General features: G+C 40.9%; 1 protein-coding gene across 2 annotated transcripts in view; it reads right to left on the reverse strand.

The window, feature by feature from the left end:
• The window catches only part of CORIN (corin, serine peptidase), a 179,254-nt gene that overhangs the window by 40,096 nt on the left and 112,815 nt on the right, over positions 1-26,343 (reverse strand). For both annotated transcript variants that reach the window (XM_074904747.1, XM_074904748.1), the window contains exons 7-11: positions 14,396-14,503; positions 12,748-12,858; positions 11,719-11,835; positions 8,954-9,052; positions 1,975-2,206 (exon numbers count right to left, since the gene is read on the reverse strand). In XM_074904747.1, the coding sequence (XP_074760848.1) occupies positions 1,975-2,206; positions 8,954-9,052; positions 11,719-11,835; positions 12,748-12,858; positions 14,396-14,503 (667 nt within the window). The remainder of the gene's footprint in view (positions 1-1,974; positions 2,207-8,953; positions 9,053-11,718; positions 11,836-12,747; positions 12,859-14,395; positions 14,504-26,343) is intronic.

A 26,343-nucleotide genomic window follows, 5' to 3' on the forward strand; every position in this document is an offset into this window, starting at 1 on the left:
AATGTATTTCGTTTTCTTCTGCCCTACATTCATCAAGTAACAAGAGTTTATTGTTATGAGGCTATAGGTGTTTTCATTTTTAAAACATTTTTACATCACATCTGTGTCTGAAATTATTCCTGTTATTGTAAAGCAAGTACTACAGATCTCAGTGGGACCTTGCAAGGTATCCCTTCCAAATAAAATCACTCTCTACTTGTGATCTAACGTAAGAGTGAAACCTGAAAACAGTTATAAAAGTAGAGCTTAGAATCCTAGGATTTAAATTTTTATGTTGTATATTCAATCTGATCTAAATGTCATGTTACCTTGCTTTGATCAGGAAGTTAGGCCAGATGACTTCCAGAGGTCCCCTTGAAACTAAATTATTCTATGGTTTCTATGAGTTCCTCTTTGTTTAATACCTTAAATTTGAAGACTATTCAACTGTATTGTGATACTTAAAATCTGTTAGCTAGGTATGTAGTTGATGAAGCAAAGAGCCTATAATTTAACTATAATTCAGAATGGTGTGGTACTCCTCTAATTTAGAAAGGTAAGCATGCATTAAAATCTCAGGTTTTGTTAATATTATTTGGATAGTGCTTTGCATAGAAAAGTGATATACTAATGCAAGGAACTATTACAAATGCTAATGTTCCAAATTAAATGAATTGATTCTATGTTTAAATACCCTTCATAGTGCTGCAATTCTAATCAAACACACAGAAATGGAAAATGCTTCATACAAAGCTCACAGCATCCTCTGGACAACTGTGGGGTGAACGTGTTCATGGTGTGCTGGGTGAAGAACTGGCTGAAGGGCAGAGCTCAAAGAGTTGTAGTGAATGGGGCTACATCTGGCTGGTGACCGGTCACCAGCAGTGTTTCTCATGGTTCAATTCTAGGGCTAGTTCTGTTCAATATATTTATCAATGGTCTGGATGCAGGAGCTTAATGCACCACTAGCAACTTTGCTGAGGACATCAATCTGGGAGGTGCTGTTGACTCTCTTGAGGGACAGGGTCCTTGCAGAGGGATCTAGATAGATTAGAGCATTGGGCTATGATTAATGGGATGAAATTTAAGATGACCAAATGCCGGATCCTGCACCTAGGACAGAGTAACACTGGGCACAAGTATAAATTGGGAGAGGAGTGGCTGGATGTGCTGGTCGACAGCAGGCTCAATATGAGTCAGCAGCGTGCCCTGGCAGCCAAGAGGGAAAACTGCATCCTGGGGTGCATCAAACACAGCATAATCAGCCAGTCAAAAGAGGTGACTATCCCACTGTATTCAGCATTGGTGCACCTTGAGTACTCTGTGCAGTTTTGGGCCTCGCAATTTAAGAAGGATGTGAAGGTCCTTGAATGCGTCCAGAGGAGGGCAACAAAGCTGCTGAAAGGGCTGGAAGGTGTGTCCTCTGAGGAGCACCTGAGCAGTTAAGGCTTGTCTAGTTTGGAGAAAAGGAGGCTGAGGGGCGACCTCAACTGTTCTCCCCAGCTTCCCTGGGATCCCGTGATAGGACACATGGGAATGGTTCAAAGCTGAGCCAGGGGAGGTTTAGACTGGACATTAGGAAGCATTTCTTTACCAAGAGGGTGGCCAAACACTGGAACAGGCCTCCTAGAGAGGTGGTCGATGTCCCAAGCCTGTCGGTATTTAAGAGGCATTTGGACAGTGCCCTTAATAACACGCTTTAACCTGGTCAGCCCTGAATTGGTCAGGCAGCTGTAGGTCCTTTCCAACTGAAATAGTCTAGTCTAGTCTATTCAATACATATATTTTGAAAATTATTGAACTCTCTTTGTTTTGAATACTTCAGATACTAATCACAGATATGTAATGAACTGCATTTAATGGTCTTACAAAATATGGCTATCTTTTGCTATGGAATTCCAAAGCAAAATTCCTGGCATTTTCAATGGAAACAGAAAATCGAGAAAGACTAATACAGCTAACAATGTCAGTCAAGAATTAAACACAGTATAGTACCTGCAAGGTGGGATCCGCTGATTCGTATGGGGGTCACATTTTGGTACTAAGATTGTACAGGCAAAAAACATAAGGTACTTGTAGCAGTTGGTCTGGACCAAGGCTGGAAAAAGAGAAGACTCCCAGCTGATAGAAGCTTCCTTCTGCGTCCTGTGGCCCAGGTAGTTTGGGTAATAAGTATAGTTGTAAGGCAAGTTCATACAGAGTTCGAGAGTAATTGGTTCACACTGACCTTTCACAGAAAGGAAAAAAAAAAAACCACACAAATGTCGTGAGATTAAAGGAAATACAGAAAAAAATAATACAGAAGTATTTAACAAATTTATCAATCAGGGGACTTCCTCTCAGACTTGAGAAACTACAAATTTCAGAGCTCAAGACCTCATATAAGCCTATTCATGCCAGTAAAGAAAGGTGGGTTTGACCTCTGCCTACCTAATAACCTATTCAGAGACTTATATTTCCCTACCAGTATGCATTAACTTCCTGAGTAACATCTTAACTTGAACATGGTACAATAAATCATTCTTTAAAAACAGATTTATCCTTTTCAAATCAAGTTTCTGATGGTTTTCAAGAGCTCCTGTACTGTACAGCAACACACTACCTACCGGTGTACTATGCTACCATAACACACCTCATACTGGCAGGGCAATTGTCAAAATTAAGACAACTGGGATCATAGGATACTTTGGGTGGGAAAGGATCTGAGGAGGTCTCTAGTCCAATGACCTCCTCAAAGCTTGGTCAGTTCTGAGGACTGATCAGGTTTCTCAAGGCTTTATTCAGTCAGTTCTTGAAAAATATTTAATGACAGAGACTGCATAATTTTTCTGCATAGAAAACTGAAGGCAGGATTTCTTATCTATTTTATTTTATTTTTTGCATCCCAAGACCTGAAGGAAGAATGGGGACAATTAGGTTATATTGCACAAACAAGAGACAGTCTACATGCTCATAATTTCATTCAGTTAAGACATAATTAGTAGTAAAGAGAATGATAAGCAAGAGCAAAATAAATGCAACCGTTACAAGTCCATATGATTACACAGACTATATTTATATACAAAAATCTTCCAGCTTTTAGAGGGTTTACCACAAAACAAATTGAACTGAAAGAGTACTTTGGATTTTAAAAATTGTTCATCTTATGTATTTCTTCCCGCATTGGTAGTCAGAAATATTTAATTTTCCACCGCAACAGAAAAAACAGACAGAATTTCACTTCAGACTGAAAGTCAGCTTTTTATTTAGCACTGAGACCAATATGAAATTTTAAAATTTTATTTACTTTCAAAATATGATAAAATTTTCCATGAAAAAGTGCACTATTCAAAAGTAACTTGTTATCAAAAGACTGCATGTATTTGCTTATTCTGGAAGCAAACTTATCTTAACATGATTAATAATCTCTGTCAGCCAGTTGCTACTGTCAGTTGCCAGCACGGTGTGGCAATTGTGTGATCCTATAGCTGGATCTTTGAGAGGAGGTTGGAAGAAGGTCCAAAGTCAATTATTCAGCTGATGAGCAGAATTGGACAGTCTTTCTTGGACTGGCACTCCCTGTTAGAACTTCTTTTAGTATCTACCTCTAATCTGAGGATCATGAAGTTCATTTTATATAGTTTTTCCTCTCTACTAAATCCTTGCATACTGCCAATATTGAATGATTTCTGTTGCCTCAAACTACTTACTTGCAGCTTTGGGGTATGTGAGGTTCAAAGACTTCAACAAACCTCCTCACATTACCACCATTTTCTTTTCTTCATGATGAACTCTCCCTTGTCCTCTCACACTTCAGCCCCAGATTCCCAGATCAGTTTGGTTTTGTCTTTTGATTTTTCCCCAGTAAGCATCTTTTCTTGATGTGTTGTGTTTGTGTGTGGCAGGGTTTTTATAGTGTGGTAGGGGGCTACAGAGCTGGTGGCTACAGAGGTGACTCCTCTGAGAAGTTTCTAGGAGCTCCCCCAGCTCCAAGTCAGACCCTACTCTGGCCAAGGACAAGCCCTTTAGTGATGGCAGCTGTGCCTCTGTGATAACATATTTAGGAAGGGGAACCAGAGAGGAGAAGGAGTTGTGAGGAAAATACCTATGCAAACATCAAGGTCAGTGGTAGAAAGGAAGAGGAGGAGGAGGTTCACCAGAGCAGAGACGCCCCTGCAGCCCGTGGTGAGAGAGCAGGCTGTGCCCCTGCCACCTATGGAGGTCACCGGTGGAGCAGATGCCCACCCACAGCCCGGGGAGGAGCCCACGCTGGAGCAGGTGGCTGCACCTGAAGAAGGCCGGGACTCTGAGGGAAGCCCACGCTGGAGCAGTCTGTTGTTCGGAGGACTGCAACCTGTGGGGAGGACCCACGCTGGAGCAGTTCATGAAGAGCTGCAGCCCGTGGGAAGGACTCACATCAGAGAAGTTCGTGGAGGACTGGCTCCTGTGAGAGGAACCCCACACTGGAACAGGGGGGAGTATGAGGAGTCCTCCCTCTAAGGAGGAAGGAGCGGCAAAATCCACAGGTGATGAACTGACTGCAACCCCCATTCCCTGCCCCTTGTGCCTCTCAGAAGAAGGAGGTAGAGAAATTGGGAGCGAAGCTGAGCACACGAAGAAGGGAGGGGTGGAGGGAAGATGTTTTTAAGGTGTGGTTGTATTTCTCACTGTCCTGCTCTGTTTGATGGGTAAATTAAGTGGTGGTGGTGGTGGTGGTGTTCAAATTAAATTGATATTCTTTTTTTTCTTCATCAATTAAGTCTGTCTTTTGACCATGACTATAATTGGTGAATCATCCCTCCCTGTCATTGTCTCAATCCCTGAACCTTCTGTTTTATCTTCTCCTCCCCATTCCTAATGGTGAAGGAGTGAACAAGGGGCTGCCTAGTGCTCAGTTGCCCTCTGAGCTTAAATCATAACATGTGTACAGAGTATTATATGTTCATCAGTATTTCATGATAAAACTCGAGTAAATGAACACAAAAGTACATGCAATGTTCTAAGTGTGTAACAACATTATTCAAGGCTGAACAGTAGAAATGCACATATATAATTCTCTTTTGTTATGCCTCATATTTATAGGGGTTTAGGTGAATTCTAGAAGAAAATCTAGTTTAGTGAAATGCCCCTGTAGAATAGCTCTTTGCATGTTTTCAATATGATCACAATTTTCACCCTATGTTTAGAAAACTTCTCTCACATTATGTACAGAAGTGTCATGGCAGGTTTGAAAAGAGTAACTTTGACTCTCACACCCAATTCCCTACAATCCACAAGCAGGGTAACAAACAGAACATACACTTCAGGGGAACATCTGACTGAGTTTATGTAACCCAAATGTTAATCTTTCCTTCTGATGACTGTCCTACAGTTGAAGAGATCTTGCTACTCCCTTATTTATAATATATCTAAGTACAACCTAATGAGTGGGGAACAAGGTATAGAATTCATTGCATCTTTTATCCTAAATTAAAAAAAAAAAAAACAAACAGATTATACCTGGATTTAGTATCTTCATGTATTTATTATTAACTTGCTCTACCTACTATATAGGAATTAGTTCAAAACATAGTAACAGGAGTGAATGGGATATTTCACAGAATAATAGAATGGTTAAGGTTGGAAGGGACCTCTGGAGGTCATCTGATCCAACTCTCCTGCTCAGGCAGGGCCACCTAGAGCCAGTTGTGCAGAACCATGCCCAGACAGCTTTTGTCTCCAAAGATGGGGTCTCCACAACCTCTCTGGGCAACCTGTGTTCAGTAACCCATGAAGTAAAAAACCTGTTTCCTTATGTTCAAATGGAACCTCCTGTGTTTCGCTTTGTGCCAACTGCCTCTGGTCCTGTCATTGAGCACTGAAATAGCCTCGCTCTGGCTTCTCTGCACTCTCCCCTCAGATATTTGTTCTGTTACCCTAAATATGTTGTAATTGCATTATAATGTCAGCCTAAACTGATCAGACATTATCATCACACATAGAGAACATACATCATATTCAGTTTTGCAAAAAGTGGCCTATGCTTTGGAATTTTCCAACCAAAGAGTTATGTGGGCCAGAAAATACTGCTTTGTCAAAACTGACATTTTTCATGGGAATTCTCATCTCTTACCAAAGATGAAAGAACTCTGGTCAAAATATGAACAGTGAAAATAACATGCAAAGAAGACAATAGTACTTCCAGATGTTAAGCAAGAAAAATCTCTCCCAAATTTTCTTGCTGTTCTATTGTCTATAAACAATTAAATATTCACTGGACCAGAAAGGGAGAAAAAGAGATGATCCAGAAGCCTAATACAGATTATGTGTTACTCCTGTTGAGAACTATGGACTGTTGCCCATAATATGATGAGGAAACATCTTCACTAACAAGCTCTTGGCTTTCTCATGACATGGAATAGGAACATTGTTTTAGAACTCAAATATCATGTCAAAAAATGTTTTTCACTATCTTGTAACATAGTCCTAGCCACTCAAACATTTTCCAAAATTGCTGTCCATACATACAATGGGAAACAAAAATCTATATTAATCATGAAAAGAGTTTGGATCACAGGAAAAACTGCTTTGGACCACAGTAAGCCACATACTGATCTATCCACAAGAAAAATGAATCTAAGAAAGAAAGTATACTTTCAGCACTCTCTCATCGTGAGGAAGACTGAATTACAGTCACACTGCTTGAAAGACTGTCATTGCCTTTTACAGGACTGTTGTCACTGTTTACGAAAGGTAATTTGCTTGAGAGAGAACTGCTCCCTGAGTATACAAGAACCAGAGGCTGCTGTGGAAATTTACATATTTTCCTACTTGTTGGGTAAAGCTGCTTCTATGCCTTGTATGACAGCCAAATAGAAGACCTTATGCATGACTGGTGACTACACAGCCATCACCTGTGAATCCAATGTCACAATATATCAGATACACTTTACTAAGCAGTTTAAGTTATAATTATTTAAAAATAAATAAAATTACAAAATATTGTCTTTTTTTTGACCTGAGTAAATATAAAGTTGCTACAGTTTTAAACATATAAAACAGAGTTTAGTGTAATGCCTGATAAGTTTTGGAAGCATTATGAATAAAGAAGCTTTGAAACAGCAGATAAAAATATGGAAGCCCCCATTCCTGGGTAAACTGCAGTTTTGTGGCAAAGTTGGTAATGCTCAAATCAAAAGGCCTAATCTTTAAATGAAGAAACTGAGAAGCAACACCTAATCTTAGAGGCACAGACTGCTGAAGCTGCTGTTTCTGCTGCAGGCAGAGAGAGATCTGGGACTAAACATCCTTCACTTCCATGAGACTTCAGCCCACAGAGAATCAGTCTTGTCATACACATTTAAACATGTGACTAGTTAGAGTGGAGTTATTCAATTCAGTAATTATACCTCAGTGAATACTCATGTATTCTGATCTTAAAACATGAGGAAAATATGACCTTCAAATCTCACCAAAGACAAGAAAAGATTACTTGAAGAACTGTTTGCTTTGGAGAAGTCAGGTATCTACCACTCCAAGGGATTTCAAGCAGGAACTGCAGATGTGGTCAATAACCAAAGTAATTTGATCTGTTGTGATATTTCATGTTTGATTTCTCCTTGATTAGAGTGTATCCCAAGATATATTGCTTCCTTTTCACTAGGAGGGGACAACCTCTCATGGGAGATAATATCTGACCATGAATTGCAAGACAAAGAGGAGAAAATGACCAAGATAATTCAATAAAGATATCTGAGATTTCAACAGAAAAATATCTAAAATGTTTTAAAAATTTAAATTCAGGGTTTTTTTTTTAAATTAAGTGAATTGTTACTAGTTTTGTGTTATATGGATACCTTCCTTCCCATTTCATAACACTTTCTAAATATTTCTTGATATGATTGTTTGGTTCACAACAGGCAAGTAAAAAACCCCAACACCTACTACTCCTATCACCTTAGAAGCCCCCTTCCCACCTAAATAGTTTGGTTATAGATATGATTTAGAGGGTAGACCTACACAAGTGAAATACATGTAAATATGTACATGTACACATGTAAAATACATATATGCCCAAGTATCTTATATCTTTACTTCAGCAGCATCTAAAGGCCCCAGCATGAATGGTGCCTGTCTCAAGCACTGTGGAGTTTGGACTAGCTGACCTTCCCATACCCATTCTGACCTAAATGTAATAACATTATATAAATAAGCTACTGTATAGCACCAAACAATACCTTGCAGAGGTAACTTCTCGGCACAAAGCAATTATAGGATATGTCTACACATTCATATGTAAGTGAAGGCAAGTCTGCCCATGTCCCAAGGTGACATATCACCAAGTTTTAATTAAGTCTGAATACTTCTGAATACAGTTCTGCCCCAGTTTCTACCCTAGCCAAATAGACTACTTCTGAGTTCTCAGTGCTGCACTGCACCAGTAAGAGTGCTACTCAGAAGCAAGTGTACAGTGGTTAAAGGAGGCTTGCATGGAGTAGTATAGTACAGGACACAGAAATGAAGACATGCAGTGTTGAAGACCCTGATTCTCTACAATATGTATTGGTCAGAAGAATAACTAGTTTTGCCAGTTTGAATATCAAAACTATTCCTTTACAAAAGGACTAAAAATTTACCAGACTCCTAAACACAATACCATGTTCTCATATATTTTGAAAATAAACAAGTAGCTTCTGCTTTACACTTACACTACGTTGTAATGACTGAATGCCATTAAATGTTAAGTGCAGCTGTAAACACACATTAAGAATGTATCAAAAATTCACAGAAGGGAAAGTATCTCCCTCTCAAACGTTATGAGTATTTCTTAGTACATCAATAATCAAGAGTTATGATTAAACTTTTATTTCAACTTTGCTCTTTTCACAACACTTAATTATTACACATGTGCATAGATAGCAAATTAAAGTATTACTTACTGTGTCCTACCCTGCATCCTCATTATGCTCTAAAACACTCTAAAACAGTGACAGTATGAAGCATGTAGCCTACTTACTGCAGTTTGTCTGGCTGTTTCTCATCTCACAGAGAGAAGTTCCACAGGGATCAGGACAGGAAGTACATCTCTGGTCTCCCTCCTGACAGAGGGTTTGACCTGATGAAAATAGAAATTTACTCTTCTAATTATTTACCAGACTAATAAAAATGACTAGAGTGTAGTGATGAGAAAATAGAGAGGTTACATTACAATTAAGTATTTTATATAGTTGAGTAAGTACCCTACAGCATTTCAAGTGCAGTAAGGAAGTGTTTTAAGGAAGCGTGCAGCACTGTCCAGATGTCACTTTTCTTTACCCCTATGTTTAATATAAGAATTTATATCACAGTTTCTGAATGAGAGGTATGGATCTCTGAAAGCCATTTACCATGTTCCTGACAGAGTATGAAAAGTCATGTGAATCAGATTTCAAAGGGAACAATAGGTCCTAGCTGAAAGACAATACCCTCTGGGAATTATTCTTCAGTGCCATTCAGTTGATCTGCTTTTCATTTTATGATTGTTTTGGTGGACAATAAAAACCATCCTGAAGAAAGGTCGTCAGAGCTGAAATTTTATTGTCCCTCTTTAGCTGGTTAAAAACCAAACAACAACAAGAAACCCAAAAAGGCTATGGTCTTAACGATGGAATTCAGAATAACTAAAAACAGCACTTCATCAAAAAGTTTCTGAGCACATTACCTGGATAGTTAGTTTATCTGACAAATCCCTGGACTCTGTCTCATAGTGGTGATAGCTCCTTTCCAAAACATTAAACTCTCTTTCCATATGACTTTTGCAAAATCAGTCATTTAATTTACTATTCTGCACACAGAGACTGAACCACTTGGATTTTATCAGGTCATCCTGTTTAAAATGGTTTATTTGTATTGTATTACTGTCCGTGAACATTAATCATTCATTCATGGCATCCTTATATTGGTCATATAAAGAGGATGCTGAAGAAACATCTTGTTTCAAAGACCTTGACAACAACCTTGTCCAAAAGAACTCATGATGTAGTCACTTCTATTCATAATTACATGAATTTACTTCCCTTCATACATATTAGATATTGAAGCAATGGAGGTACTTCCTTTTGCTATAGCAATTGAGTGCCTTATTTTACAGGTGCATCTGACTGCAAAATGGAACTTGAAAGGCAGAGAAAATCTCTTGACTTCTAAAGCTACCACAAATCTTTACATTCAAATTCATTTTAAAAATTTGCTCCAACTCCTTATCCCACAGCAGAATGGTTTCTTAACTCTTCAAAAATCCCTGTGCTGCAGTGTAGATTCTTTTGATCCTGGCACAGTCAGTGCTGAATTTTTATAAACATATGCTTTTGAAGGGATCACAGAACCAGCTGTGAGTACATCTATATTAGATTTCTATCGTCACAAAATGAATGACAGCATTAATGTTAATAGATGCCATACCTTAAATTCCCTTAAGGTATGTAGTGAGAGAGACTATTTTTCTCATTCAGATATAGATGAAGCAATGGTCATTTGTAATGCCTATATGTTTATACTTGTACTATTACACAAGGTCCCTGTATCCTTATACAGGTAAGCGGCAAGTCACTACATCTTGACCTCAAATTTCTATGCTGATTTCACATATTTACATTTGTACATTATTACACATTTGTAACAAAATCAATATTCCAGATCACTTCAGTCCTTACTTCACTGCTTCTGATAGGCATATCCAAATTGTTTGATTTGTAGAACAGAGAAGTCTTTGTATTAAGTGTATGTCCTATTACGTTTTCTGTGGTTGCTGAAATCAACAACACACATAAGAAATGCAAAGGAAAGTTACAAACCAAAACTCTGCCTTGCTTTTACATAAGCTTTCCAAGGAACTAAAGAGGAATAATCCAAATGAAATCCAAATTTTACCTACATATCCTCATACAAATTTAGGACAGACAGGATATAATTGCATAAAGAAAGACTTCTGCTCTACTTAATACTGCAAAATATTAGACAGAGTTTTTTTCAAGCTTGCATATTTAAAAGCTTTGTGGTTTAATGTTAAGCAGAAAAATCTTTTAGCATATAGGGAGATCACTGACTACATAATTACCACCCCACCCTACTCCTCTGCATTTAGCATCCTTGGAATCTGTATCTGTTCATCTTACCATAAAAGACTTCTAACCATTTCTTCAAACATTCACAGAAGCAAAAAGCAATGAAAACAAAACACACACCACTGATTTGTAGCCCAGATCATGCATCGACATTTTCAGTTAAATTTTCTCCAGAAAATGCCTGGTTTGCTTTTCTTTCATATAATCCATCATGAGACAGTTTTTAAGGAGCTACATTCTCATATATTTTCCTTCTGTCACACTAAATCATTAGTTTACTCATGAAAACATCCTTTCTCTGAATCCCAAGTTGTGATGTAAAAAGGATCTTAATGAGGAAATTCCACCTCAAACAACACCAATCTCTCTGATAGTAGCTTCTAATTGCTGTGGACAATGTGAATATGTATTAATTTATTTCAAGTAACAGTTGATACTGTCAGATCACCAAATACTATGCTAAACATCACCACCATTTCTTCAACTTTTTATATTTTTAAGGACTTAGAAAACTCTGCTTACAACTTCCTGTGTGAAAGCAGACAACAACCAGCCTTTGTAAGTGTTATTTGAAAGGCAAAGAAAGTAAATTTGACAGACAGCTTTAGCTAAAGGCACTTCAGAACAAAGCAGTCAGCGTTAGGTTCAGTAAGAAAAGTAAAATGAGGGATATCCTTACTTTCACTGCAGTTTTCTTCATCACTTCCATCTTTACAGTCATTATCTCCATCACACTGGAATGCACTAGGAATGCACTGCCCATTTTTGCATTCCACTAGGCCCTGACTATGACATGCTAGACAGAAAAAAAGAGACAATATTCTGATCAATTTAAGTTAATGAAGTTCTCAATTGTTTTTTAGCATCACTTTGAAGTTATTTTAGGAGGAGCTGATAACACTGCTTAGCACTGAAGGTCACTAGACATTTTTCATGACATGTAGTCTATGTTTCCAATAGCCTACAGATGTGCTGATCTTTAACTACAGGTACTGAAACTATATATTTCAGGTATTAGCAACAGGCTGAGATGAAGGTTCAGTTTTTCCAAGAATCCATCATTTTTACTCATATAAAAATTGTTACCTTTTCTTTGATCATTTACTTACATTCCTTTATTTAGTTGTTAAATTTCAGGTAAAATTGTAGAAGAGTGATTGCAAGGTCAAGCACTGAATGGCAGCAAGAATCAAAGCAGCATAAGCATACATCTTATGAGAAACTTAATTCCATTAAAACATGTGCTAGTTCCCCAATACTTGATTTTGCAACCTCAGCAATATTCTAGTATTATTGTTTTGCAGATATACACCATCATCATTAGAGCAACTAGAAGTTGAAACTCTGACAAGGTGTGATAGGTCACATAAAGACACATCAGAAAGTTGTCACGAGCTCAGAATGCCTACAGTGTAAGAGGTTATATACATTCATTCCTCTTTAATGGCAACATTACAATCAACAAAAAGCTAATTCTGTAATTAACAAGAAGCTGAAACACAAGGCAATGCTGATACTACTCAATGTCAAGAAATGTTTCATTTGCTGCATCTGTCTACCAGAAGGGACATTTGTCAAGTGCAAACTTCTGAAATAATATAAGCTTATACTTTCGCCCTACAAGTCATAAGTAACTATGCTACTTATCTTACAGTTTGTTTTTTATGTTAAAGAAAGAAAAACTAATTTAGAGATTAAAGGAACTTACAGCAATTGACTTCATCTGATTTGTCTATACAGTCGTGGTCACCATCACATACCCAATCAGCTGTTATACATCTCCCATCTCCACACTGATGATGTGTCACTGGATTACAATCTAAAAAAAATGCAAATGTGAGAACAAAAAAAAGGAGGATACGTTACCATTTATGTTTTTGATCAATTGTTCTATGCCTATAAACTAATCATTCTTACTAATGAACCATTTTGCATTAGTAAATTATGATAAGAGATTTTCTGCACCTGCAGGTTTTTTTGCAGATGGTAGTTACATACGTTCTGAATTCTATTGCCTATACAGACAATGATGCACTCATTCCTTCTCTCAGATGTACAATTGTTTCCATTTGCAAATAAACAAGTTTCTAAGATTTGTTAAGCAGATTAAAAGATCCTCTGGCTTCTCATCTCATGGAATGATTTTCAGTTAGCCAGCATTTTCAGTTGTCATCAATGAAAATCATTCCCTACATTTATCTTACTACTAAGAAGTAAAAATATTAAAATAAAATGTTTCTTAACTGCCATATTTGGCACTTAATCAGAAACTGGTTTTTTGCATACACTCAGAATTTTCCATAATCATCTACAAAGAAAGTATTACAATCTTCATGTTACTCTTTTTATCCAGATGCTTCCACAAACAGAGAAAAGCATTCTGTTGAGCAGGCTGACTTTACACCACAATAAATAGGGAGCACAGACAGAATGCAGTCTGCCAAATCTGCTGTGAAACCCATTTATAGCCTGTACAAAAAGTTTTTACATAGAAAAACCGATCTCAAAACAGGAATGGTAGGATTCAGATTAATGTTTTTAAAAGTCTTTAATCAAAGACAGTTCATTATGAAAATGACAAAACAACCAAAATGACAAAAAGTAGTGAAAGATCTTAGCATATGTTTAATTTCAGAAGAAATATAAAGAAAATCTCAGAAAAAAATGGTCTTAATTTTTATTTTTGAAATTTTCTGTGCTTTTACTTAGAAAAGCGAAAGAAAATAAGTTAGAATGTTTTAACTTTTAAAGAATTATTTTAGAGTACTTAATTTTTTTTTCAGGTGTAGTTCCAGGAGCGAAAGTTAGAAAAAATAAGGCTTTCCAAGTTCTCCAATATATACATGTGAAGATTATTCTTTTTTATGGCAAAACTTCTTTTTTTTTCTACAAAAGTTAAGTGTAGGCAGAACATACAAAGTTGATTGAAAACAGAATTTGAAAGAAACAGAATTTGATCATCTGAACATAGAAGTTCAATATAAACCTTATGTAAAAAATATTCAGCTATAAAACAGCTGGTATCACCAGTGTATATTTTCTTATGGTTTGCTTTAATTTCAGTTAAATTCAACCAAGTTAGCAAGAAAGCAATCATAAGATCTTGAATTATTTTAAACCAAATTGCAAATGAAAGTATTTATTCAAAATACCACTATCTTCAAAATTTGGATTAGCCCAGAACTCTCCTTCAAACCTTTTCAGATTGCATATGGAATTTGTGAGCTCTTTTTACTTTGCCCAGAAAGAATAACAGCAAGGCATATTACTTGTTTGGTAGTTTAAGGAAAAAGATTGCTGGTTTAGGCAATAGTGCTATCTTAAAGACTTTAGAAAAGCATAAAACTTTCATTTACCACAGTTTTGTTCATCACTGAGGTCTCCACAGTCATCATATCCATCACAAACAAAGGTATAATTTAGGCATTTTCCCGTGTTGCAACGAAATACATCATCACTGCAGTCTACAAAACAAATGTAAAATGTTAACATGACATTAGAACATTCAAATAAACTATGAACACTGGAATGTATTGACTAAAACAAGATTAGCTAAAGATACCCTACAATTTATAGGTCTGCATTAATACTCAATGTGTACCAATTTATTAGAATCTAATATGGAAGAAGAAGAAGAAAAATCAAAAGCAATTTTTAGACGTTTTTATTCTGTTCCTTCCAATTCTTTTTCTGATCAATACCATGAGGAGAAAGTGCTCTGGTTACACATATGGACCAAAATGTTTATTAATTTATACATGAAAAGTTGTGGGTTTCATCGGCTAGATTACTTGAGCAGCTGATGTGGCTGTTAGGTGGAGCTGAAGCTTCTAACAGCAAAGTCAAGATCCACAAACACTGGTTTTGGGCCCACCTTTGATCTTACAATGGTTTCAAATGAGCTTTATGTTTTATGCAGTTTTGAGCCCACAATTCGGCCTGATGCCATCTCATCAAAGAATTCTTAGCACTGTCAGCCCTACGTGGGTTTAGCCTTTCTTTCCATGGCTGAGGCCTTCAGTAAAGCCCTGATAAATATTCTCTGACAATATCCAAAATGGTTGAATAATATCAGGTTCAATAAAAAGATGGAGTCTACACTGTAATTAGGTAAGGGGGGAGAAAATAGGATTAGTGGTGTCCGGTCCCATTAATAACTTTTGATTAAAAACACAGTTGGAAAGTGGGTGACCTAGTTTCACTGCCTTCCTATAGGCTTTTTCTTCACATCTGTCTTTTCCAGGGAGAATTTTAGAATATAGAACAGCTGGGTGGACAATCCCTCCTTCCTGTTGAAGCTGTGCCATTGGAATCAAGGAAGTTCTTTGTGCCTTTTCTTACCGCAATATGTGGGCATTGTAAATGAGCTCTTTCCTGAACAACATACAGAAAGAGCTCCAAGAGCAGGCACTGGAACACAAGTCTCTCCCCTCAGCTGTGATGGTCAACCACTAAAAAACAGAATCATGCTACCGCTTGCTTCTCTCTCTTGGTGTGTGACTCCTGCATTCATGATTGCACATCCCACTTTGAAAGTAGGGTATCCTTCTAAGTAAGCATATTACACACTGGAAGGTGCAGCCCTGTCCCAGAAGATGGAGTGGGGTTTCTATCCCTCTAAATCAATGTCAGCTAAGCATTCTGCCTCCTAGGTGAGTGCTCTAACTTTAAGTTTCTCAAGACTTTACCAACCTCAACTCTACAACTTGAACATGAATCACTTCTTCCCCTTCCCCCCCAAGAAGTATTCATGCTTTCTACAAGTTTCAAATCATCTCAGAAAGTCCAAACAGAATTTATAACACAGTGTGAAGGATGATGCTTCAGGACATAAAGTACTCTGGCTGAGACGTGAGCTTTGTAGCCAACAGCTTTAAAAGAACAAAAGGCATGAAACAGTAAATACCAAAAACCTCAAACTAAATGAAAATATTTAAATTCTAGTTTCATGTAAGCAGAACAATAGCCAGCTGAGAGTAAAATTCTAAACATTACTTGTTTTGAGTATGCAACAGCGTGAAGTACTCTGGCAACCTTTATCCTTATTGATTAGTTTGTAACTCTGACAGTTTCTATACTTCCACTGCTCCTCATGCAAATGAAACAAAGCTGTCCTTTTCTATGTTGTTTACTGTTTAACTTTCACCCACACCCCTATTCCTGTTTACATTCATACCTCTGTAGCTGCAGCAGTGACCTAGTTCTCAGGCCCACATAGACAGGGTAAACAAAAAGAATACAAACTTCCTTGCAAGGAAATGAGAGTCACTTGATGAAAATCTAACAGTCTCAATATACATCTGCTTCAAGATATTAGTAATAATAGATAGTATAGGGTAGACAGTTACCTCCATCTGAATAAGATGGGTACTTTGCAGCTGCCATTTGTAAAAGGCTCAACTTAAATTTTTATAATGATGGGACAAGCCCAGTTTTCATAAAATTAAATACAGATTCCTATTCTATACTCTACTAAACACCAATAAGGCCTGGTCAGTCTTTTGCATTCAGCAAACCTTTGATCTCTGTTCATGCATATCCTGTTCTCACCACTTCAGTATTGCATCATGTGTCCTTCTGATCATGAATCCCCTCAGCCCAACACTCAAGAGGTGATTTTAGGAGTCCTACATTTTAAAGATGTGTGTTTAAAGATATAGACTCAATGTACAAGTTCTGCCACTTCTAGGAGTAAAAAAGACCTTAATTCAACAAGATGCTCTATTCTGGAGCGTGGCATGCAGTGACACGTGTGTAAAATTTTTCTTTTGTATTTTATTACTAAAATCGTCTTCATCTTGTTCACCCTTTGTGAAAGAGAAGTATGACTGAGAAAATCACATGAGGAGGAAGAGGAAGTGAACATACATATTAATAAAGGATGTGTGTGTAAGTGCAACCGAAGGGATGTAGGAGAACCTCCTGCATTTGGTACATTACATGTAAAATTCTCTCATCAGGATCCTTCTGACAGTTCCAAGTTTTGGCACTGATAATTTATGCATCTGTAGATCAGCCTTACAGCTTCTCTCTTGTTCATACTCCTGTGTGATAGTTGGCTGAGTCGAATTCTAAGTCCTCAGCTGTTACCTTCCATTACACAAAGTCACAAATGGTATAAGCAACATGATGAAATCCTAAATATCAGCTTTTGACTGCAGCTGTGTAAAAAAGTGACACTGCAAAGTAAATTACTTTCAAAAAGAGGGTTGGATTCTGCTAAAGCCTAACTATTACCTGCATACTTACTATGGCCCATCAAAGGGAAGAAGAGAAAAATGTGTGTCAAGAGCCAGGAATAGAAAAGTGATTGCATCATGATTTCTTGATGCTAAATCCTGAAAGGAGATTCTAGGAAAAACTATTAATATGAAAAAGATGAAAAACAGAGACGTCTACATTTCATTATGTATATAATTTTCAACATTAAAACTAAGGAAGCACAGCTGTAAGATTCACTCATGTAACTTTAGACATCTACATCATTTCTAAAGCACATACTCCATTTAAATTATCTGCTTAAAATCAGACAAATCATGCATCATCCCACAGTTGATTCTCCATACAGCCAGTATAGACATATAGCTCAGATAAAGTCACCTGTACAAGGACAGACCACTTCCTCCCTAATATATGTAACTTCATAACTAAAAATCAGAGACACCTCTCCAAGCTGGTAGCATCTAAACCAAATATAAGTCCTGTGGGACTGCAGATGGGGGAAGCTTCAACAGGTACCTAGACATCCCAGGAGAATGCCTCTGGATACATTTACATTGTTTTTTTAATCTGGAATTCTGAACCAAACCTGATTGAGCAGCACCTTTAAGACCAAAGGTACTGAGGTGAATAGGCTTCATCTCTTGTCACCTCGTCCTGCCATCAAAGGAGCTGATCACAGCATTACAAGCACGAATCAATGCATGCACCAGGTTACAGGAACTGGAACTAAAGTAGCAGACAAGCAAACTGCTCTGCTATTACTGCAGCTGTCTCCTCTTTTAACAAAAATGGTGGAGGAAATGTAGAGACAGCTAAATATGAAGATTAGTATAAATTAAATGTAAAAGGAAAAATGTGTGTGCATGAAGTCATCAGAAGCAAGAGCAGAACAAGATTTAAAGGAATGATGTATGTTAATTGCTACAGAGCACTGTAAGCATGACTTCATTTAAATGATTAGGCAGCAAGATGAATAACAACTTGAAATAAAGATAAAGAAACAAGAATCATAAAGTCTTTCAGGTTGGAAAAGATCCTTAAGATCATCCAGTCCAACCATAACCTAACACTGCCAAGTCCACCACTAAACCATGTTCCCAAGTGCAACATTTACACATCTTTTAAATATCTCCAGGGATGGTGACTCCACCACTTCCCTGGGCAGCCTGCTCCAGTGCTTGACAACCCTTTCGGTGAATACATTTTTACTAATATCCAATCTAAACTTTCCCTGGTGAAACTTGAGGCCCTTTCTTCTTGTCCTATCACTTGTTACCTGGCAGAAGAGACCGACACCCACCTTGCTACAACCTCCTTTCAGGTAGTTGTAGAGAGCAATAAGGTTTCCCCTCAGCCTCCTTTTCTCCAGTCTAAACAAACCCAGTTCCCTCCGCTGCTCGTCATAAGACTTGTTCTCTAGACCCCTCACCAGCTTTCTTGCCCTTCTGTGGACGTGCTCCAGCACCTCAATGTCTTTCTTGTAGTGAGGGGTCAAAAACTGAACACAGTATTTGAGGTGCAGCCTCACCAGTGCCAAGTACAGGGGTGTGATCCCTTCCCTAGTCCTGCTGGCCACACTATTTCTGATACAAGCCAGGATGCTGCTGGACTTCTTGGCCACATGGGCACACTGCCAGCTCATATTGAGCTGACCTCAACCTGCTGGTCACACTTCTTTTGATGCAGCCCAGGATATAGTTGGCTTTCTCGGCTACAAGTGCACATTGCTGGGTCATGTTTAGCTTCTTGTCAACCAACACCCCATAGACCTTCTCTGCATGGCTGCTCTCAATCTACTCATTGCCAAGCCTGTATCTGTGCTTGGAATTGCCCTGACCACGTGCAGGACCTTGCAAGGTGATCTTCCTCCTCTACTCTACTCTCGTGAGACCGCACCTGCAGTACTGTGTTCAGCTCTGGGGCCCCCAAAAGAAGGACATGGACCTGCTCAAATGGGTCCAGAAGAGGCCATGAAGATGATCAGGGGGCTGGAGCATCTCTCCTATGAGGACAGGCTGAGAGAGTCGGGGTTGTTCAGCCTGGAGAAGAGAAGACTCAGGGGAGACCTTACAGCAGCCTTCCAGTATCAATAAAGGGGGCTACAGGAGAGATGGGGAGGGACTCTTGATCAGGATGTGCAGGGAAAGGACAAGGGGTAATGGTTGTAAACTGGAAGAAGGTAGATTTAGATTAGATTTTAGGAAGAAACTGAAGAAATTCTGTACTGTGAGGGTGATGAGACACTGAAACAGGTTGCCCAGAGAAGTTGTGACTGCCCCCTCCCTGGAAGTGTTCAATGCCAGGTTGGACGGCTAGACTTTGGTCTAGTGGAAGGTGTCCCTGCCCGTGGCAGGGGGGTTTGAAGTAGATGATCTTTAAGGTCTCTTCCAACCTAAACCATTCTATTATTTTATGATTCTTCCAGATATTGTTTTCGAAAATCTGACATTTCTTTTTAACGCATCTGATTACACTGGCAAGCTTCAGTCTTTTGAATCTAAATCCATCAATTACTCTTACAAAGATACAATTAGTTACACTCTACAGAATCCTGTTCTGAAATTCTATTAAGGGCTTTAACTGTCTAGATGAAAAAATATGCTGTCTTTTAGCTTTCTGAAGCTTTAAGTGCCACTGCCTAGACAGACTAAGGACTAATTTCATTCTCAGAAGCACAGAATGGTTGAGGTTGCAAGTGACCTCTGGAGATCATCTGGTCCACCCTCCTCTGCTCAAGCATGGCCACCTAGAGCCAGGTGGACACCCAGGACCATGTCCAGACAGCTTTTGAACATCTCCATGGATAGAGTCTACACAACCTCTCTGGGAAATCTGTGCCAGTGCTTTGTCACCCTCAGTAAAAAAAAAATGTTTCCCAATGTTCAGAAGGGACCTCCAGTGTTTCAGTTTGTGCCCACTGACTCTTGTCCTGTCACTGGGCACCAATGAGAAGAGCCTGTCTCCATCTTTACACTCTTCCCTTCAGGCACTTATATACATTGGTAAGATGCGCCCCCTAGCCTTCTCTAGGCTAAATAGTCCCCGCTTTCTCAGCCTTTCCTCATAGGAGAGAAGCTCCAGTCCCTTAAACATCTTTGTGGCCCTTCACTGGATTCTCTCCATTAACTCCAGGTCTCTCTGAAGAGCCCAGAACTGGCCATAGTAATCCAGGTGCGGCCTCACCAGTGCTGAGTAGAGGGGAAGGATACGTTTTCTAATGCAGCCCAAGATACCATTAGCCTTTGCAGCAAGGGCACATTGCTGGCTCATGTTCAACTTGGTGACCAGCAGGAACCTCAACCCCTTTTCTGACAAGCTGCTTTCCAGCTGGGCGGCCCCCAGCATATATCGGCGCAGGGGGCTGTTCCTCCCCAGGTGCAGGACCCTGCACCACTTCCCCTTGTTGAACTTCACGAGGTTCCTGTCAGCCCATTTCTCCCTCCTGTTGAGGTCCCTCTGGATGGCAGCATGACCCTCCAGTGTGACAGCCTACTCCTCCCAGTTTGGTGTCATCAGCAAACTTGCTGAGGGTACACTTTACCCCATCCATCACGCAGGTTATTAATGAAGATGTTGAATGCATTTGGGCCTACTATTGACCCTGGATACATTGCTAGTTCCTGCCCTTCAGACTTCATGCCTCTGGTTACCACCCTCTGGGCCCAACCATTCATCCAGTTTTCAATCCACCCCAATTTTCAATCCATCTCATTAACATGTAACAAAAAGAAATTAATTACTGTGACTCCAGTACTGTGTACAGCTGGGAGAAATCTATTTCTCTCCCCAAAACTAAATATCAGTACCATTACTGTCATCTCTGAGAAACCTATGTGACTGCATGCATTTCTATGTTACAGCTTTTACAGAGTAGAGGAGGCAGAGCAAGAATTCAACAAGGAGCGAAGCTAAAGCACTTCAAAGACTGAAACAAAGTTGGAAAGGGCAGGAAACAAACAAATGGACAGGGCTCCACTGAGTTAAAGAAACTTTCCAAGGTCAAAAGAACACAGAACAGAATTTGCTGAGAAAAAGAGCTCCTGAGTTGACTGCAACCAAGCCCCAACACAACTTTCAAGACCACAGTCAGCAAAGGTAGTTTTGTTTGTAAATCCTTTTCATTTTTATTTCATCCTCCGCCTTATCAAGTTTCTTTCAGTTAAAGGATTTTTTTTTTTCCTTTATAGTCTAATAAAGCTTGGCCTTTTGAGTTTAAAAGCCTTTTAACCTCATTTGGGAAGTAACTGTAATGAAAAGATTCTCCTCACAGATCTGACTGACTCATTAAGTTAGTGAAGATTCTCATATGGTCTCTTCCATATCTCCTTCAGTAGAAAGACTCGCATTTCTGTGTAATTTTTACTCCTAAACAATCTACTGCTACGTGTTTGTCTGCTAGAACAGAGAGCAAATATTTTTACCCATCTATATTTCCCACAGTCTATGTTTACAATTCTCATGCAGGGAAAACAGCTCCCCAGAAATCTGTGCAACAAATATTAGACTAGAAGTGAGCCATATGTTTATACTGTTATCCTCTTCAGTGCATTAATGCTGTTTACTCTAAGCCAAATCTGCTACTATTGTTTCATATACTTCATTCCCTCCATCCTCAACGTTAACAACAAAAATCTGAAAATAAATTTCATGCTATATAAAACTTTCCTATGAACAAATATAGTTCGGACTTAATAAGAAGAGAACAGCTTTTCCATGTATTGTTCTGGGTCCTATTAAATACTGAAAAGCTATGTGTAAGCACTAGCAATCATAATTCAGTTTTTACATGTGGTGGTTTAAGCCCTGCCGGGACCGGAGAGCACGTTGCTGTTGCCCCTCCCCCACCCGCAGCTGGTCAGGCTGGAAGTTAGGCACAAACCCCGGGTTAAAATAAGAAGAAATTTAAGACAACAGTGTGATAAACAATCTGAACAATAACAGTAACAATGATAACAACAATAAACAGCAATAACAGTGAACAAGTCAAACAATATACAGAGAAATACCGCAAAATGGTCACAGAACAAAGCCGACGCGTGGGTACCGCCACCAAAAAGCCAAAGAGAAAGTAAAATCAAAGTTTCCCACCCCTGGACATGACGTCAGCATGGTATGAATAACTCAGCTGGAGATCCCTTCCCCCTCCCTCTCTGCTGGGGAAACTTAACCCTATCCTAGTTGAACCAGGACATAATCCACCCCTATATTCTATACCATCTGCGTCATGTCCAGCTGCCATTTAGCAGTTAACAATAACAAAACAATAATTTACAAAGGCACAGCATTATTTACGGCATGTTCTCACCCAGAATTAAGTCCCCCTGTGGTACACATCGGACCTCTCCATTGTCCTGCATCACCCACAAGGAGCACCCAGGTCCTTGGGCAAAAGCAATCCCGTGGATGGGTTTGCCTTTACCTTTGCCTGGCGCAGGACTAAACCAGACCATTTTTCCCAATATATTCCTCATGCGCACCACAGGGACTTTATCCCCATCTACAGCACGTGGAGGTTTTGACTGAGCTGGGCCAGCTCGACTGGCAGATCCTCTTGTGTTGACTAGCCAGGTGGCCTTTGCTAGATGCATGTCCCAGTCTTTGAAGGTCCCACCTCCCAGTGCTTTCAATGTGGTTTTTAACAGTCTATTGTAGCGCTTGATCTTCCCAGAGGCTGGTGCGTAGTAGGGGATACGGTAGACCCACTCGATGCCGTGTTCTTCTGCCCAGGCATTTATGAGGTTGTTTCGGAAGTGGGTCCCGTTTTCTGACTCAATTCTCTCTGGGGTGCCGTGTCGCCACAGGACTTGGGTTTCAAGGCCCAGGATGGTGTTTTGGGCGGTGGCGTGGGGCGCTGAGTAAGCTTCCAGCCATCCAGTGGTTACTTCCACCATTGTGAGCACGTGGCACTTCCTGTGGCGGGTCTGTGGCAGTGTGATGTAGTCGATCTGCCAGGCCTCTCCATATCTATATTTCAGCCATTGCTCTCCATTTTGCTGGGGCTTCACCCGCTTGGCATGTTTGACTGCATCACACGACGCACATCCATGGATGATCTCTGCGATGGTGTCAATAGTAAGGTCCACCCCTCGATCTCAAGCCCACCTGTATGTTGCATCTCTACCTTGGTGGCCCGAGGTCTCGTGGGCCCACTGGGCTATGAACAGTTCACCTTTGCGCTGCCAGTCCAAGTCCACCTGAGCCACTCTAATCTTAGCAGCTTGGTCTGCCTGCTGGTTGTGTCGATGTTCATCAGTGGCCCGACTCTTGGGTACATGGGCATCCACATGGCGCACCTTCACAACGAGGTTTTCCACACGGGCTGCAATGTCCTGCCATACTTCAGCAGCCCAGACGGTTTTACCCTTACGTTGCCAGTTGTTCTGCTTCCATTGCTGCAACCATTTCCACAGGGTATTCGCCACTGCCCACGAGTCGGTGTAGAGGTAGAGCCTCGGCCACATTTCCCACTCAGCAATATCCAAAGCCAGCTGAACGGCTTTCACCTCTGCAAACTGGCTCAATTCACCCTGTCCCTCAGCAGCTTCAGTAACCTGTCATGTGGGACTCCACACAGCAGCCTTCCACCGTCGATGTTTTCCCACAATGCGACAAGACCCATCAGTGAACAGGGCATATCCCTTCTCCTCATCCAGCAGCTCGTTATATGGTGGGGCCTCCTTAGCACGTGTCACCTCCTGCTCTGGTGACATCCCGGAATCTTTGCTCTCTGGCCAGTTCGTAATCACCTCTAGTATCCCTGGGCGGCTGGGGTTCCCTATTCGAGCCCATTGTGTTACCAACGCAACCCATTTACTCCACGTGGCATTGGTTGCACGATGCGTGGAGGAGGCCTTTCCTTTGAACATCCACCCCAGCACCGGCAGTCGGGGTGCCAGGAGGAGCTGTGTTTCAGTGCCGACCGCTTCTGAGGCAGCCTGAACTCCTTCGTACACTGCCAGTATCTCCTTCTCAGTTGGTGTGTAATTAGTTTCGGAGCCTTTGTATCCCCAGCTCCAAAAGCCTAGAGGTCGGCCTCGGGTTTCCCCAGGTGCTCTCTGCCAGAGGCTCCAGGTAGGGCCATTCTCCCCAGCTGCGGTGTAGAGCATGTCCTTAACCTCCTGCCCTTCCCGGACTGGCCCGAGGGCTACTGCTTGGGCAATCTCCCGTTTAATCTGTTCAAAGGATTGTTGTTGCTCAGGGCCCCATTCAAAATAGTTCTTCTTACGGGTTACGGGGTACAGAGGGCTCACAAGCAGGCTGTAGTTCGGGATGTGCATCCTCCAGAACCCCACAGCGCCCAGGAAAGACTGAGTCTCCTTTTTAGAGGTTGGTGGGGCCATGGCTGTTATCTTGTTTATCACCTCCACTGGGATGTGGCGACGCCCATCTTGCCATTTTATTCCTAGGAATTGAATTTCCCTTGCAAGCCCCTTGATTTTCTTTTGCTTAATGGCAAAGCCGGCCTTCAGGAGGATTTCAATTATCTTCTTCCCTTTCTCAAAGACCTCCTCAGCTGTGCCCCCCCATACAATGAAGTCATCAATGTACTGCAGGTGTTCTGGAGCCCCACCTTTCTCCAGTGCAGTATGGACCAGTCCGTGGCAAATGGTGGAGCTGTGGTTCCACCCCTGGGGCAATCGATTCCAGGTGTACTGGATGCCTCTCCAAGTCAACGCAAACTGTGGCCTGCACTCTGGCGCTATCAGAATGGAGAAGAATGCGTTAGCAATGTCAATTGTGGCGTACCACTTGGCTGCCTTCGACTCCAGTTCTTGCTGGAGCTCTAGCATGTCCGGCACTGCAGCACTCATTGCTGGCGTAACTTCATTCAGGCCACGGTAGTCCGCAGTTAGCCTCCATTCACCATTAGGCTTTCTCACTGGCCATATAGGGCTGTTGAAGGGTGAGTGAGTTTTGCTGATCACCTTCTGGCTTTCTAGCTGACGGATCAGCTGATGGATGGGGACCAGGGAATCTCGGTTGGTGCGGTACTGCCGCCGGTGCACCGTCCTGGTAGCAATCGGCACTCGCTGCTCCTCAACCTTAAGCCGCCCCACCACTGAGGGATCCTCTGAGAGGCCGGGTAAGGTGGACAACTGTTCAACTTCCTCCAGGGCAGCTACACCAAAAGCCCACCCATACCCTTTTGGGTCTTTGAAGTACCCTCTCCTGAGGTAGTCTATGCCCAGGATGCACGGGGCATCTGGGCCAGTCACAATGGGGTGCTTATGCCAGTCCTTCCCAGTCAGGCTCACTTCAGCTTCCAGTAGGGTCAGCTGTTGGGATCCCCCTGTCACTCCGGAGATGCAGATGGATTCAACCCCACTGTAGCTCGATGGCATCAGGGTGCACTGTGTGACAGTGTCCACCAAAGCCTTATACTCTTGTGGGTCTGACGTGCCAGGCCATCGGATCCACACTGTCCAGTAAATCCAATTAACCCTTTCCGCCACCTGGCTGGAGGCAGGGCCCCTCTAATCCTGCTCATCATCACTCACTTCTTGTAAGAATGACTTACTGGTCCCCTCAAGAGGGTCAGACATAACGTTCACCATTCTGTTCTGCCTGGGGGATTTCTGACTGGACACTGGAGCTGCGCTTTTCTTGGAGGACTCCCCTTTTGTGATGGTCTTCCCTTTCAGCTGCTCTACTCGTGCAGCTAGGGCGGCAGTGGGCTGTCCATCCCACCTCTTCATGTTTTCTCCATGGTCGCAGAGGAAAACCACAGGGTGCCTCGTGGTGTGTACCTTCTGCTGCCTTTCTCTTGGGTGGGGAAATGTTTACTTCTAATGGCTGAGACATCAGCCCGTGTAGGTGGAACGTAGGACATGTCCTCTTCCATTTTCTGGATCCTCTGAGACAGTTCCTCCACAGCTGAGACCAGGGAATGTTGAGATGAAGGGAGATTTCCCTCATATTGCCGGAGCTCGGCAACCACTCCATCCACTGTTAGAGTGTGGGTGTCTGTCCACCAGGACACTATTGCCAATGCTTTTGAGTGTGCTTCTGGTGCGCTCTTCAGGAACTTTTGCCACATCAGGTGTGTGCAAGGGGCCTGATCTGGGTCCATGGGTGACTGCTC

Source organism: Athene noctua, chromosome 4 (assembly GCF_965140245.1).
Source record: "Athene noctua chromosome 4, bAthNoc1.hap1.1, whole genome shotgun sequence".
NCBI classification, from domain to species: domain Eukaryota; kingdom Metazoa; phylum Chordata; class Aves; order Strigiformes; family Strigidae; genus Athene; species Athene noctua.